Genomic DNA, 16,541 nt, shown 5'->3' with positions numbered 1-16,541 from the left:
TGATAGTGTTTATTGGCATTATCTATGTCATCAGGTATGGTTATCATTTGTTAATTCTTTTTATTGAATGGTAGTTCATCTCAATTTAGTCTACTAATGGTAGACATTTGGGTTATTTCTAATATTTGCCTTTAATAGAAGAAGGCTACTCTGGACATTCTTGCTTAAGTTCTTGTGGCCAGAGATATATATATAGGAGTGGGATTTCTGTTTATAGGTAATGAACATCTTTAAGCTTTCTAGAGCCTGTTCAACATTTTAATAAGTTTATTTGGCCTCAGATTGTAATGAGAATTGAATTGCCTTGAGGCAAGTGCCCAGCATTACCTTTTGGCACATAGGAGTTTTCCCTTAAGACATGTTTAAAAATGTAATAGAGTCCTAAGATTCCATCAAGATCAAGTACCAAATGGCTTTAGACATTTCTGTTATTGCCTCTTCACTTAGGCTGGTGCAATTGTTTTATTATTTCATATCACATTGCTATTCTTCCTTCACTAAGTCCTCAGGGTTTGTCTGAATTCTATCCAAGGGTATGGGATTGTATGAACTGTTCCCCTTAAGGAGTACATGAGGCCTTGCTGAGAAGGAGACAAGAAACAAACTTCTCCCACTTGACTCAGGAGATGGAAGTGCCAGTAGATGTCATGTGGGTCTCAGGAGGGGGACCTTGTAGTGGACAGTAGAGTAAAGCTACAATGCACGGTTAAAAATAGTGGCACATTTGAGCACAACTCAATATTGTTTCTGTATAATTGGAATTACAATGTATAACAACGATTAAATGAGGAAGGAGAGAGATCATCAAGTGCAATGATTCACTTTATTCATTGTTCCCCCCACCAATATCATCATGATTAAAGCTAAGGAGGAGGAGGGGAAATGAGGTGGGGAGAGGGGTTGGAAGATGGAAATGGGGGTATGCCCCTTGTGGGAAAAGGACTGTAGACAGCTGAGGCTTGGCTTGAGGAGAGGGTGCATGTGCCTTGGCAGGCCTTTCACTCTAACATTCATTCCTGTTGAAATCCTTGGTAGTGGGGGCGGACAGAGTCTTATGGGTGACCTCACAGGCATAGATATTATGACTGCTGTACTCGGTACTGGTCAGCGTCAGGGTGCTGCTGAGGCTGAAGGTGAGATCTTTGCTGTCCTGCTCTGTCTTGCTCTCCAGGATGCCGCTGGTCTTGTCAGCGCCATCAACCTTCCACTTGACTTTGATGTCGCTGGGGTAGAAGCTATCCACAAAGCACACTATGGAGGCACTTCCAGATGTCAACTGCTCTTGAGATGGTGGGAAGATGGAGACAGTTGGCTTAGCGTCATCCCCTGAGGGAGGAAGCACAGAGGATGGATTTAAATCACAGAGAATAAATAGCTCCTTGAGTGATTGTTGTGGATGGTCACATTGAAGACAGACACATAAGAGAGCAGGCTTATCTTGCAGAATTCAGACAAAAAAAAAAAGCCAGGATGTACTCGTATAAATCAATGGCTTGATGGTTTAGAGTTACACCCTAGATTTTCCCCTACTCCTTAGGAAAGTTCTGGTTTTGAATTCTTTGAAGCCATGCTGAGGCCTTTTACTATGGCTCAGTGCTTCAGTCCAAGAACACAGATCACTGATCTCTCTGGGGCCTTTGTTTTTTTTTTTCTTTTTAGAGGTCTGAACAGATCTTGGGCCACTCTGAATGCAAGAAACTAGGGTAGCAGAAAATGGACTTTTATTTCCTCCACCCCTATGTCCTAGCACTGCCACATCAGGCTCTCCCTGGCTTCCTTTGGTGTGGGGAGGCCAAAGCCATCCTACCCAGGTAGCCCATGCCTGTGTGTGTGCCAGGGTGAGTGTCAGTCTTCTCACCCTTTGGGACCAAATCAGCACCTCTTCTCTTCTACTCCTCACTGTGGCCTCCAAGTGAGACCCAGAACCTGGCTTGAAAGTCTGTAACCACATAGGGCCATTTTTAGTCAGGCTAGAAGGAGTTAACTGACATCTTGGCCACCTGCCTGGGAGGAGCTGGCTAACTTCAGTTCTGAACAAGCTGCCAGATGGCCTCCTGGAAACCCCCTCTGAGGAGATAGGAGCCCTTGTGTGGGAAGCCATAGTTAAAATGAAAACCAAGCATCTTTGTGAGAAGGAGTCCACAGAACCATGAAGCTATATATTTAAATAACGCTAATTTCAATGTTAACCAAACAATTCAACCTAAGGGTCTGAACTTTTACAGTTGATATTGTCTTCTCTTTCAACCCTCATTAACCTAATGTTTTTCCTCCCCATATGACTGTACAAAATAGATTTGGTAACAAAATAGTTAAGTGCTTGCAAAATAATCACAGGAAATCATCAAATGAATAGCCTTCTATCTGAGTGAAATTTTTTTCATTAATCAATTTACAAAGAAATTCTTTAGGGTTTAAAAACAATTTTTTTCCCTCCATGACAAGAAAATGCACCTGAGTGGATCTTGATCTCTTCACATTTTCCATTTAGTTTTAAAAATTTAAGAGTTATTGTATTTGATATTTCAAGATAGCTTATGAAGCTTTTAATCGAGTTTAACACTTTTTCAAGGTTTTTGTATGACTGAAATATCATCCTAGCTGAGCAATTAAAATTTTCTTATAAATCTTTAGGCATCTAAAATACAATTGTTTACTTTCCTTCCTTTAAACACATTTCTTTCAAACTGAGTTTTTGGTGACAACTCTCTTATTAAACATTAGAATAAGAGATATTTTGAGTACAAAGATTGGACTAAAAAGAGAATTATTTGCCAAGATCTTAGATTTTCAGGGTGAATCAAGATCAACATTTTGACAGTTGATCAGTCATTTTAAAGACTCTAAAAGTGCCAATGCTGTAGATTCTCCACTGATGTGGTTCTACTATTGGGCAAATGTCCTTTTCTAACTTCTTACTGATACTGTTAGTGAATGATATTGATTTTTACAGCTATCTTATAAAAGAATTAGTTTATCAGGCAACAGACTAAGAAATAGAGCTCTCATCTTTTCTATATTTTACACAATGAGCAAAGCCCAACCTATTTGTCAAAATTCAATAAAAAATGAATTTACTTTTTTCTTTTGAGTTTCAAGAGCCACTTTTTCATCTGCAGTTTTTCATATTTTTTAGCCTTTTTTCAGTTCCAAGAACCTCTTTTTCATCTATATTATATATATTTTTTAAGTCAGTTTGGCTTAACTCCATCTTTTGATCTCCAAATCCATTTTTGAAACTGAGTTTGATAAATTTGAAATATGCTCATTTACCCAGTCCATAAAACTCCTACATATACTTCTAAGAGTCAAAGCCTGTGGCAATTAGGTGCAAATTTCAGAAGGCAATAGAGAAAACTTAAGCTCCAATTGTATCACTTTGCCAAAGGTGATAAATAGATATTAGCTTATTTTTTCTCAATTTTTTTGCTACAAATATCACTAGATCAATCACTAAGTAGAGAAATTCTTTCAATTTAGATGCCACGTCAACTGACAAGCTCTTTGCTCTTCCTTGTGCTGAACAAATTTTCACTCTCTTAGTCATCTGCATTTTAGATTTGAACATTTTCCTTTTGGGCTTCATCTCAGCTTATAGGACTAACATGAAAACTCCCCATATCTTACAACTCTATATGAAAAAAAGAGTGAGAAAAGTGCACTTACGTTTGATCTCCAGCTTGGTCCCCGCACCGAACGTGAGCCACAGTCATGACTCTGCCATTTGTCCCTCAACAAAAACCTTCCTTGAAGCCAGTCAGCCAAAGTCAGAGAAAAGCATATTTCCTTGCCTGTCTCCTCAAAAATCTAACAATCTGCTTATTTTTTAAGCTGACTCTCTTCTGGCATTTCTCTCTTTACTTTGGAATCACTGAGAATGATATCCCAGAAATGAGGCCCAAACTTCACAAACAATTGAGCAAAAATGTACTTACGTTTGATTTGCAGTTGGGTCCCTTGGCCAAACGTGAACCACAGTGATTCAATTTGATTTCTCTCTGGACAAAAACCTCTCTAGAAATGTCATTCTATCCCTTTCTCTTAATCCCTTGTTCTGACTTAGCTTTAAAATGTAGCCACCAGCTATTTCTGACACCCAACTACTGGAAAACTCAAGAAGGAACACAAAGCAAGTAATGTGACAGAGTTAGTGAAGAAATCAGGTGAAAAGGATACTTACGTTTGATTGTCAACTTGGTCCCGCTGCCGAACGTGTACACACAGTGGTGTCTCTAAACTTCCCTCATGTACAAAAACTGAAGTCCCTTTCTGAGAGTTGAGCAAGGCTCTGTCTGGATTATGCTATTATGCTTCCTTATACATTTTTTTGAAACTATTACTTGGAAAGGTTTATTCTCACCCAATGACTGACTCTTGTTTTTCAAAGAATGTATACAATCAATTCTCAAGTCTGCTTACTGAGATCAACTTTAGCTATGCCTCAGAAGATGCTAGGGTCTGGCTTCCTGGAGTTAGTTTATAGATCATTTCATAGACACAGAGACCAAAAGACACACACAACCAAGAATGGAGAGTTTGGGTTTTACTCACGTTTGATTTCCAGTTTGGTCCCTTGGCCGAACGTCCACCACAGTGATAGTTCTCCATTGCCTTGCTGTACAAAAACCTTTCTCATCAAAGAGGAACAGAGCCTTGAATCAGCTGCAAAGACTTAGCTTCTTTTCAAGCAGATGTGAAAGCCGATGGGCTTCCCTAACAAGGGTTTGCTTTCTTAGGTGAAATCTAAAATTCAAGAATAACCCTTTCATTAGCAACCTACCACACCTGGAATGCTTATAATTTGTTTATTTAAAAAATAGCCCATGTTGAACATTATACTCAGTAATAAAAATGGAAACATGTTGATACTATAGTCCAAGACACTTTGAAAGCTTAACTTAATACTTTTGTGTTTATTTATAAAAAATGGCCTAAATATAAGTTGTATAGAAAAAGATGTAAATGAAAAAAACATCTGTTTTTGGGGGAACTGTTGCCAAGATTTTATTTGGTGTAATTATAGAATTCATTGGCTTTTCTCAGTTCACAGTAGGTAAGATTGCATTTCTGTTTAGACTTCTTTGCTATGATGCTATTTCAAAAAAGGGATATTAAATCTGGGTAATATTGGCTCATGCCTGTAATCCTAGTTACTTAGGAGGCTGAGATCTGAGGATTTTGGTTCAAAGCCAGCCTAGGCAGGAAAGTCTAAGTTATCTCCAACTGCACACACACACACACACACACACACACACACACACACACGGCTGTAAGTGGTAAGTGGAGCTGTGGATCCAGTGGTAGAGCACAAGCATTGAGTGCAAAAGCTCAGAAACAGCACTCAGGCCTAAAGTTCAAGCCTTAGAATAATAAAAAAAGAAAAGGTAGACTTAATATATATCAAATCCAGGTGTATATGTTTGAAATGTATTTTGGAATTGAACTATAGATGATATGTTTAACAAAAATGAAGTTGGATAGAGCAGAAAAATAGGCTTAATTTGGTGGCGAGGTCTGTTTTCTTGGTCTTGGGGCTCACTTCTCACTGGGCCAAAACAGGTACTGCTTTTGGAGAGATCATGGAATCCTAGCCTGCCATGGTATTGCCATAGTTAACTTACTAAGATTGACTACTGAAGATCTTCTTTTGATTCCTGATTACAGTCTGGTTTCCTGATTCATCTTTCATTCCTCCCCCTTTCCATACATTGTAGCTACTGACTTAAACTCCTTGCAGTTCTGTAGTCTCTAGCTTATATAAAACTTTCCTTTTGCTTGGGAACATCTTTGCTCACCTGGGTTAGTATGAGCTGGTTGTCTTTTATGATTTGATTCAAGTGACTGACTCCTTCGCTCAGATTATCCCCCAAGGAGGTAAACTTGAATGCCAAGTATGTAGATAGGTTACTATGCTCAAGATAGCTAATTGCTCTTATCAGTGGTCATTGAGTAACTAAAAGCAATTAATAAATAAGAGCAATTAGATGGGAAGCTATTTTCTTAGATTATAAGCTATTTTCTTAGACTGTCCATTCTTTTGTTTTATTTGACAGTGTTCAGGAGCTTCACAGTATCTCCACTTGGCCAATGCTCAAGAAACATTTAAAGAATACATTTTAAAAAACCTAATTGAAAATCAGTAATAGATCAGACACAGTGAGTAATAATATACCAAATATCAATACTAAAATTTACAAGAGAAATTGTAACTGTAAACTCTACGATAAGGTGGTAGATTATTTGATTCTGTCACTGGGAGCTTTGCAAATTGCCTTAGCTAGGTAGACAGAATCTGCTTAGTTAGTCAGACTCTATCAGAATCAAATAGAACGATTCTGCTAGTTATGATGAAGAAAGAGACAATCAAGTTGTAGGAAACAGAGAAATTAGAAGTTGAAAGGACGTATGCAAAATAGTTAATGAAGGATGTTGCCAACATGGATCATAAAGAAGATAGAAAGTTCTTTTTTGGCAGAGACATAAGCATTATCTTGCCCCCAACACGCTAGGAATTATAAATTAAAATGATTCCTGTTTCATAAATGAGATGAGGAATCTGAAGTGCAGAAATGTCAAGTAAATGGTTTGTGACAGCAAAGGACATAACTGGGATGTGCCTAAAAAGATATACAAGATTGTGCATTGGAATTTTGTTTAAAAGATGAATACTGAAATGTTCATAAATTTCAGTTTGGTTAAACTCTTTTTTTTTCCTTCCCAGTACTTGGACTTGAAGTCAGGGCATGTGCACTGTCCCTTTGCATTATTGCTCAAGGCTGGCTGGCTTCAAACTGATATCCTCATATTTTGCTTCCTGAACAGGCATTGCCACCAGGGACTGGCTAACCTACTTAAAGGGCTTTACAATGGAGCGAAAGCAGCCAATAAAGTAACACTAATTTGTATCTAGTGACGTGACAAGTGTTTGTGAGGATGCAGGTCATAGTTGTCAGATCTGATATCACAATCTTGTTAAAAATAGTTTTGTAGGTATATAAATAGAAGATAATTCCTAATTGCTATACAAATGGCCTGGTAATTATCCTCGGAGATGGCAGAGGAGAAATGACATATTTTCTCTTCTGTATATTGCACGTATGTTGTAGATTATTTGCTTTTTTCCTGGTGTGTTGTGCGTGTGCGTGTGTGTGTGTGTGTGTGTGTGTGTGTGTGTGTGTGTGTGTGTACATGTGCATTGGAGCCCCAAACTCGGGGCTTTGCACTCTTGCTTTGCTTGCTTGCTTATGACTGGCACTTTACCACTTGAGCAATACCTCCAGTTTGGCATTTTGCTAGTTAATTGGGGAAGGAGGCTCATGGCCTTTTTCGACTGTTCTGGGTTTGAATTGTAATTCTCTGATTTAATCTCCCGAGGATCTAAGAAAATTATTGACTTTAAAAAAATCATGTGGATAAATTTATTTCATGGTCTTCAGAAATAACAAAGCTATATCATCGAATAAAGGCATTTTCTAACATTGTCTGATAGCATTCTCAGTAATTAGATGCAAATATTGCAAATTATACTACAAACATAATTTTAAAATATGTGTGCAAGAATTTCTTTCATTTCATCATTTAATCCTTTTCTTACAATTTTTAAACCAATAGTGTAAAAAAGTAAGAACTTCCCTGGTACCACACAGATTACCTTTCACAAATGGAGAGGTAGAGGCTGAAAAATGGGAATGGAAGAGATGAGCTAGCCAGGTTAGGGAGTAGCTTGAAGACTTAACATGAAAAGTGCTTTAGAACAGGGTTGCTCTAAAGCAATCCTTGCTCACACAGTGGTGTTGACAGGAATGTTGAAGAGGAGGCCCACTGAGAAGTGGTTACACATTTTAACATGCACGGTGGAAACAAAGAATGTCTGCAAAGCATCTGTGCGAGGCTCTGCCAAGAACTGAGATTCTACACTGGACGTTGACAGGGTCAGCTTATTGAAGAAAGGCAGTGTCAATAAGACCATCTGGGAGGTGATGGAAATCACGTTTTTTGGAGTCGTGGGGGGTGGCGAGCATTCAATCAATAGTTCCTCATCACTGCACTACTGCAGCTACCTCCATTTGACAACTAGTACAATCACATTCTCAGAACAAATTATTAACTACTTATAGAGGGAAGAAATGGAGGCGGGGGGAGAGGAAGAAGAAGAAAGAGGAAAACGGAAGAGGGCAGAGAGAGAAGAAACAAGCAAACGCCCATCAACAGATAATATTGAATATTATGGATAACTACCTTGGCCATAAATATTCCTCAGATCTAACAATTTAAGGAACAGAAGACCTTGTATGTGCGAGGCAACTTGTCTATTGCTGAGCAACATCTCCAGACTCCATATTTTGTTTTATTTACCATAACTAGCCAGCCTATTTCGGGAGCTTCTCTCACATCAGCACCACACAGAAAATCACTAATGTTTAGGAACACAGTAGCACAGCTTGGTCCCTTTAAGCTTCCTTACCTGGCTGTGGAATATCGTTGTCTGATATATATCCTGAAGCCTGTGGTTCACTACTTTATTCTTAGTCACAGTAGAGTCCAAAGTAGGTGGCTGGTTTTGTCTCAGCTGCAATCCATGGATAACAACTTGTCATTTCTACTGTCCCTTGGCTGATACCCATCAGAAGAGAAGGGGATTCTCTGGTTCCACATCCAGTGATGCTCTGAAGTGGAACGAGCATCATTCTTCCAAGTGTCATGAGTGAATATCTGTCTTGGGTCTCCAAACTGGGCCCCACTAGCCTGGAAGGAAAGAGACAGGGGAGGTCACTTGAGGAAGAGCTGTTTCTTTGCTTGTGTCCATTTCTATTCCTCTGTAGAGTCGAGAGTATCAGCAGAATATTCTTCCCTGGGCGCAGATGCAATATGACCAAGATAATCCAAGATTCTGATCCCACTCTGAAAACTGCAGGCTATTCCCAGCAGGCTGTTCCTAGCAGGCTATAAGGCTGTAGTAGTTCTTGATTGCCTTTAATGAAGGGGAAAACAGCAGCAACTGGGGCAAGGGTTATTGCTCATCAAGGGCTCAGCATCTGTGATTTACATAGCAGGTGCTGTGGTTTCTGGCTCTTTTTACTAGAATGACCAGTGGAACTGTTGAGCAGATCCCTCAAGCTTCTGCCCTAGCCATTGCTTGCCACATAGTGTATGTGGTGGTTGTGGTCATCCTACTTTCGTCCCCAGGTTGATATGGCCTGGCATGTGTCTTTTGTATGGATGGAATCCTCTGGAGAGGAGAGGGTTGGACCAGCGGGTTTAGTGGAGTTGTATGTGAGTTCTTGAATTCCCCAGGTCATCCCTGCTCTTCCAGTGGGTATAGAGTGATACCACTGAGGGAGGACCACGGGGGGGCATTAACTATGGAGAATAATCTAGGGGAGTAGAAGTTGGCACTGGGTAGCATAAAATAGGAACAAATGTGCAGAGCCTGAATCCTTGGGAGGAAGGAGAGGCTTGCTTTATGCTTCCTTATTTTTACTGGTTTCAGTGAAAGCCAGCTGCCAAGTCACTCTTCCTGGGGAACAGCATGGAGACCTGCCCTTTCGTTAAGAATAATGAATGCTTAGTCACTATAAGGTGCTTCCTGCTTTTCCTATATGAGTGGTTATAGATACCCATTTATTAAAATCCCTGACTAAGGGAATGGCCTCGCTGATAAATCAAACTTTAAATGTGTATTGGGACCATTGAATTTTGTACTTAGTGATGACATGGGTTTCTTGTTTAATTGCAGCTACTTATTTTTGTTTTACTTCCTTCTTTTTGTTTTTTTTTTAAAAAATCGTATCTCTAAGTAGCTATACAAAGCTCTACAACTCAATGTGTCAGTTTATGTGTACAATACATTTTGATTAGTGTCACTCCTTCCATCATTTGGCTTTCATTTGTTCCCCAGCTTTGCCTGTAGTCCCAGCTACTCAGAGGTTAGGAGGATTGATAGCCCAGACAAAACCTTGGCAAGACTTCATCTCTACAAATAACCCAAGTATGGTAGTATGAACTAGCATCTGTTGTGGAAGGCCATCGATACAAGGATTTGTCAGAGGTCAGGCCCAAACAAATGTGTGAGACCCTACTTGAAAAATAATGAAAGCTGGTGGCGTGGCTTAGCTAGTTGGAATGCTTGCTTTAGCAAATAGGGGTCTGATTCAACAAGGAGTACTGCCAAAAAAAAAAAAAAAAAAAAAAGAACATTTGGCCAGGAGTGTGGCCTAGTGGCAGAGTGCTTGCATAGCATGCATGAAGCCCTCGGTTTGATTCCTTGGTACCACATACACAGAAAAAGCCAGAAGTGGTACTGGGTTCAAGTGGTAGAACGGTAGCCTTGAGAAAGCACAAGGACAGTGCCCAGGCCCTGAGTTCAAGCCCCAGGACTGGTTAAAAAAAAAGGAATGTTATACATGAAAATCAAATGTGAAGAGTTTGTTAGGGAACAAAAAAATGCCACTGTAGGGAGTCTCTCCTTTTTTTTTTTGTTAAATATGTCCCAAATTTGATGCTGGAGAAATTGTTTATGCAGAAACAAACAAATAACACAAACAAAATCATTTCTGAGAGATGGTTTTGTCCAGTGAGAAGTCCAGAAAACAGGCAGCTTATTAAGACAGATTGCTGTGTTTTAGCCATTAGTCATGCACCACGAACCTCTCTCCATCTCTGCCTGTTCCCTTCAGGGCCTTGGAGAGCTTGACTTGTTCAGTGATTTCAGCAAATTACAAAAAATTAAATTCACATGGCTCTGGGCATGATGGTACACATCTGTAAGTTTGGCGTGTAGGAAGTGGAAACAGGACAATTTCAAATTTATGGCCATCCTGGGATACATAGTTCCAAACTAGCCTAGACTACATAGCCAAGACCTCGTCTTAACAAAACAGGACAAAATAAAATACAACACAACACAACAAAACAAGTTTTGGGCTTGCCTCAAATGTGAGAACATGCCTGGGCACCAGTGGTGTACACCTGTAGTCCTAGCTACTCAGGAGGCTGAGATCTGAGGATTAAGGTTGGAAGCCAGCCTGGGCAGGAAAGTCAATGAGACTCTTATCTCCAATAAACTACACAGAAAAAGCCAGAAATAGTGCCATGGCTCAAGTGACAGAGGGCTGCCTTGAGCCCAGGGACGGTGCTGAGACCCAGAGTGTAGAATTTAAGCCCCAGGACTGGGCCAGGGGGGTGGATGGAGAAGAACACTTGCTGAACATGAGCATGTGTGAGGCTCTGGGTTGAATCCCTCCTATGCTAAAACAAAATAACAACACACATCACACGAGACAATTCAAAACAACAGAAACCTTGAAAAACCATGTAGAATGTGTTCTCTTGCCATTTAGAGTTGAACTAGAAAGTAAAAAGAGAAAAATAACGGAAAGAAGTCCATTTTTTGGTGAACTAAATAACACATGTCTAAATAACATATGGGAACTTTCTAGAAAATGAACAATTATATGTTGAATGGAATAAAACCAATAATAAAATCTTAAAATTTGTACATTACAACTGGAATCCAGAGGCACATACCCACTTATTCCAGAGAAATAAAACTTATTCCACAGAAAAACACATAACACCATTGTTCACAGCAACTTTATTTATATTAATAAAGTACTAGGAAGCAATTCTAGAATAAGTTAGTAATAGGACAATGTATAGTGAATTTATACTATGGAATTAAGACTAATAACAATAAATGGTATAGATACTTGGATAGATCTTAGGGTCACTGTGGGAGCACAAAGGTTTTATAATCTATGAGTGTAACAATTTTGTCATTTCACAAATAGTATGAGCTGGAAATGGAACTTTAGCGTAAGCGCTGAATACTGGATTTGTACACACACACAAAAAAATCTAAGGGACTGAAACCAGGTCCTGAGTTTAAGCTCCAGTACTAGCATGGACACACGAAAGGAAGAAATAGTACAACATAAACATTTTATAATTTTAATAAAACTGTAGAGAAAATAGTGGTAGGCAGGAGTTAGGGGTTGTTTGGGGCAAAGGTGTAAGTGTGGTGCTAGTTTTTAGCCTACTTGTCAACTAAGTTGAGATCACGCAGCTATGGCCAATGCATTGGAGACCACACATCCTTTCGGCTGCTCTACAGTAACCATAATTGACTGTCTGCTACAAAGACACACAAGTATCTCTTTACTGTGTACAGATAGCAAGGAAACTTCCTGGGTGTAGGATATGTGCACTACAAATTGTCTTAATTTGGGCAAATCTTTGTGTCCTCATTCGAGTGTATCTTATGGTTAGTTTCAACTCAACATGTCAGTTTTATGAGTGTATCTTGACTAATGTCACCTTTTCATCATCTCTTCCAGCCTCATTGATCTTCTTAAATTTTCCAGTCCCATTTTCGCATATATACACATATGTACACACATATATTGAATATTACAACTGCATTTTCCCATTTTCCCTCTCTTCATATATCTACCATTCTCCTCTAGATCTCCCCACCCCTAACACCACAAGTACCAGCTTCCTGTATTCATTAACTACAGGTTAATTGCTCAAAGGTGTTACACCATTGGGATTCTCCCATGCATAACCATACTTCAGTGAAGACATTTGTGTACCTGTGTACATGACCCTGTGTGTATACATATGTATTTATAAATCAGATCTAACTTCTGCATGTTGAAGAAAACATTTCTTTGTTAATGATAGACTATCATTCTTCCTGATGATGAGTGAAATTCCAATGTATATGTATGTATCTGTGTATATATATTTTCTTTGTCCATTTATCTGTTGCAGGGCACTGGAACTGTTTCTATATCTTGGCTGTGGCAAATAGTGCAGCAATTAACATACTACATACATACTACAAGTGGTTTTGCAGTATCTTCCCTTGTAATCTTCTGAATAAATGTCCAAGAGTGGTATTGCTGGAGCACAGGTTTTACCACTTGAGCGTCAGCTCAAGTTAAGTGGCGATAAGAGCCTCATGGATTTTCCTGCCCGGGCTGGCTTCAAACTGTGATCCTCAGGTATCAGCCTCTTGAGTAGTTAGGATTATAGATGTGAGCGATCAGCACCTGGAACTTCTGGCTTTTTGATTCTTAATTGGAGAGAAGAGTTTCCTAGACTTTCCTGCCTGGCCTGGCTTTGAACTGTGTTTCTCAGATCTTGGCCTTCTGAGCAGCTAGAATTACGGATGTGAGTTGGCACCTGATGGGAACGACTAAATTTAGGTAGCAGGTGTTACAGAGGTTATTTAACAAAATCCTGATTTGTTATCAATGTAGTAATTACTGGCTTAAAAATACCGTGTGTGTGTGTGTGTGTGTGTGTGTGTGTGTGTGTGTGTACTCGCATACGCACCATTTAGGTAGGTAGGATTCCAGAGGGAAGTTGGATGGAGTAGGTACGTGAAAAAGATAATTTTTGAATTTAGGATTAATTACATTAGGTTCTGTGTCTATATGATAGAATATTCTGAAAAGGTTATAGATGAAAGCAATGAGAAGAAAATAGTCTGAGGTCTCCTGTTGACCAAGTGACTCATTTTGAAGTTTGGTTGCCATTATAAAGTGTCGTCAGCAGATGGCAGAGGAGGGTAATCCCAGAGCTCACTTCTGTCATACTCAGTAAGCATTCTAGCTACCACCAAACTGATGATCTCTATTATCTATGTCTCTATATCTTTATGTTCATCTATTTCTACATCTCTCTCTCTCCATTTCTCTATATCATCTACACTCATATGTGCACCCATTTGAATGTTTACATATGTATATTTCCACCTATCTACATTTAGAAAATTAGTGTACCTATTTATTTATTATAAGGTGTTTTCTGACTATAATAATAAGCAATATTTCATGGCAATTAAATGTTTCCTTTCCCAAGGACATTGTGCTTTATCATAGCTTATCCAAGGTAGCTTTAAGGAATAGCTGTGGAATTTGACATGTGGAAAATGATACAATCATGGTTCAAAAAGAAATGTACTCTGCTTCACTTAGGTAACTGTAACCCCTATGTACCTCATCTCTAAAATGACAAAAAAAATTAAAAAGAAAATGACCCAGAATTGTCACTCAGCCATCCCCAGAATTCTTTCTTGTTGTAATCATGTATGCCTCTTCTGCAGCTCCATTTGAATATTTAACCCAGTCTGTAATATGTAGATCTTAGTAAATTCAAAAAGTCTAAACTCATTCAGTGGAAAAGGGAAAGTTTCTTTCTCAATAGGATCACACGACCATAACATTTATATCCACATTATTTATAAAGTCACCTTCAATATCTAGGACCTGCTGTGGACGCAAAACTCTGAGTGTGCTTACATCCTTTACATCTTGCATTTACACCTCTTCCTGTATGCTTCAGATCATCTCAGGACTATGCATGCCTACTATAGATCAATGTGAAGTGAATTGTGGTTATACTGCATTTTCTACAGTACAGATGTTTTATTTTCCGTTTTTATTTATTATTTTTGTCAATTGTGGGTGGGGCTTGAACTCTGGGTATAGGTGCTATCTCTGAGCTTTTTTTTTTTTTGTTTTGTTTTTTTGCCAGTCCCGGGCGTGAGCTCAGGGCCTGAGCACTGTCCTTGGACTTTCTCAAAGCTAGAACTTCACCACTTGAGCCTCAGCACCACTTCTGGCTTTTTTTTTTTCTATGTATGTGGTACCAAGGAATCGAACATGGGTCTTTGTGCATGCTAAGCAAGCACTCTACCTCTAGGCCAAACTCCCAGGCCCTCTGAGCCTTTTTTTTTTTTTTTGTGGGGCTTGAGGCTTGAACAACTTGGCCTGGGCATTGTCCCTGAGCTCTTCAGCTCAGGCTACCGCCCTACCCTTGAGCCAAGCGCCACTTCCTGTTTGTCTAGGGGTTAGTTGGAGATAAGAGTCTCAGGTCCTTTTGTGCCTGAGCTGGCTTTGAACCTTGATCCTCAGATCTCAGCCTCCTGAGTAGGCTTCTCTGAGCCTCTTTGTGCTCAAGGCTAGCACTTTACCACTTGAGTTACAGCATCACTTCTGGTTTTTGAGTGGTTAATCGGATATAAGAGTCTCATGGGGACTTGACTGCCTGGGCTGGCTTCCAAAGGCAATCATGAAATCTTAATCACCTATGTCTAGGATTGCAGGTGTGACGAACTCACTGGGGCCCACTGGGGACATTCTATGTCTTGAGCCACAGCACCACTTATGGTTTTCTAGTGGTAAATTGGAGATAAAAGTCTCACGAACTTTTAGTGCCCCGGCTGGCTTTGAACTGTGATCCTCGGGTCTCAGCCTCCTGGGTAGCTAAGATTACAGATATGAGCCACTGCACCGGCTGTTTTATATTCTTGTCATTCATATTTTTTTGTGTATACTGATTGCTCAAATAGACTTCATTGTAGTATTTCATATATTTATATAAAGTACTCTAATGGTTTTAGATATTTCTCACCCTTTAATCTTTTCTTTCATTCTTCTATTCCCCTTAAACAGTCCAACTGTTGACATATTACTACTTATATGTTCATTATATATGCTCACATATTACACACATGTTATATATGTCCTATATTCCTTTGTGTTTTTACATGCATATTTATCTTTTGGGTTTAGCAAGCACACATGAGAGCAAGTATATGATTTTGTCCTTTTTTTCAGCTTTTACATCCATTTTATCCTCAGAGTCAACTGTGTGAGTTAACAAATCCCCACACTGGCAAATGTAGGAATCATATTCCTTCTTACATGTAACAAAATTTCATATTCAGTGATGAGCTCTGGCTTGCGAAAGAGGATTTATTGTTTGTACCTGTCTGTAAGGCTTTGTTACAAACTAAACAAAGACACACACACACACACACACACACCTCTGTTCTGTGACTTTGTCCTCAAGTAGTCTTGCTTTGCTTACTATGAAGGCTCCAGATCTACATACTTCTCTGATAATGACTCGGTTTCATGTGAAGCCAGGCCAGGCTCCATGGCACATGATTTTTAAGACTTCCCAAAAACCTCTTCAGTTCCTCACAGGGCAGGCACAGACTCCACTGTGGAAATCAGCTGCGGATGCTGCGTTTCCTGCTGCTTCCACGGTACGCAATATCCTAACCCTGTGGTACCTACAGCCCAGAGCAAAACCCTCTCTGAGCAGGGTGGCCCACTAGTCCCCATGGGCTGCCTGTCAGGGGGTCAGCAGAGCAGATGCTGTGAGGCAGTGTGAGGACAAGGGTGTAGAACTGAGAGCAGCATGCTGCAGCTGAAGCCTCTTTCCCCAGAGATGGCAACTACACTCAGTTACTCAGAACAGCCACCATCAAGAAGACCAGCAACAACAAGTGCTGGTGGGGATGCGAGGTAAACAAACCCTTCTAAACTGTTGGTGAGAGTGAACTATTTGTCTGGCCTGTGTGTGAACCATGATTCTTCTGATCTGTATTTCCAACGGCTAGGAGTAGAGGCCAAAGTTACCCCTCTTGGCCACCTACACGTCTGAAACCCCATAAGATATTCTCCATGTTGTCTATGCAGCCAGTGTTAGTTTACACACATCTGTTCATTTACAGTGCACAT

At 39.7% G+C, this 16,541-nt stretch overlaps 1 non-coding gene and 1 gene segment (V, D, J or C); both read right to left on the bottom strand.

The window, feature by feature from the left end:
* Positions 1 to 804: 804 nt before the first annotated feature.
* The window catches only part of LOC150060389 (immunoglobulin kappa variable 2-30-like), a 48,836-nt gene continuing 33,099 nt past the window's right edge, over positions 805 to 16,541 (bottom strand). Inside the window, 2 exon segments of the V gene segment in view lie at positions 805 to 1,326; positions 4,552 to 4,586. Of these exon segments, the coding sequence occupies positions 1,004 to 1,326; positions 4,552 to 4,586 (358 nt within the window).
* Positions 15,702 to 15,829, bottom strand: LOC150060420 (small nucleolar RNA SNORA40). The gene has a single exon (XR_016536320.1). It is a non-coding gene; the product is annotated as a small nucleolar RNA SNORA40 (small nucleolar RNA).

Source organism: Megascapheus bottae, chromosome 7 (genome assembly GCF_031878675.1).
Source record: "Megascapheus bottae isolate mThoBot1 chromosome 7, mThoBot2.hap1, whole genome shotgun sequence".
NCBI lineage: Eukaryota > Metazoa > Chordata > Mammalia > Rodentia > Geomyidae > Megascapheus > Megascapheus bottae.
The sequence above is the reverse complement of the archived record's forward strand: the minus strand, read 5'-3'. Positions and strand labels throughout refer to the sequence as shown.